The sequence below is a fragment of the Melampsora larici-populina genome (genome assembly GCF_000204055.1).
Source record: "Melampsora larici-populina 98AG31 unplaced genomic scaffold MELLAscaffold_40, whole genome shotgun sequence".
Lineage (NCBI taxonomy): Eukaryota > Fungi > Basidiomycota > Pucciniomycetes > Pucciniales > Melampsoraceae > Melampsora > Melampsora laricis-populina.
The window spans coordinates 236975-237398 of NW_006768804.1; the positions used below are offsets into that span (position 1 = coordinate 236975).

The following is a 424-nucleotide window of genomic DNA, read 5'->3' on the forward strand; positions in this document are numbered from 1 at the left end:
TTATTCTCCGTGTTGTTTTGGGATCGAGAATCCTCCAAAGCTTGCTCCGGCGACCCCCGGCGAAGGAAAGCCACCCGCTGCTCCAGACTGAGGAAAACCTTTAAAGATTCCTATGACTTTTTGATCCAATGATTGTACCTGTCCATAGGCTGGATGGGCTCCCGTGAAAGTATAAGTGGCGGTAAAATCAATAGGAGTGTTTGGCAAAGGTCCGCTGGTGAGGGTGATAGTTCCAGTGGTGGAAATTGTAAAAGGTGTAGCCGCTTGAAGAGTGACTGATCGAGTCAAGTCGGGATCATCAGTTTTATTTTGTGAAAATGGAACGGAGGGAAGGCATACCGCTCGATAATGCCAGTTTGAGCTGGCCTCCAAACGAGTTTTTGGTGTAGTACTTGACAAATCCTGATAAAGTTAAACAGTCCAT

At 46.7% G+C, this 424-nt stretch overlaps 1 protein-coding gene across 1 annotated transcript; it reads right to left on the reverse strand.

The window, feature by feature from the left end:
- MELLADRAFT_109916 (uncharacterized protein) lies at nucleotides 1–424 on the reverse strand (the record flags this gene model as incomplete). Its single annotated transcript, XM_007414056.1, has 2 exons — nucleotides 1–275; nucleotides 340–424. The coding sequence occupies 2 exons, from the start codon at nucleotides 422–424 to the stop codon at nucleotides 1–3; spliced, it is 360 nt and encodes a 119-aa protein (XP_007414118.1).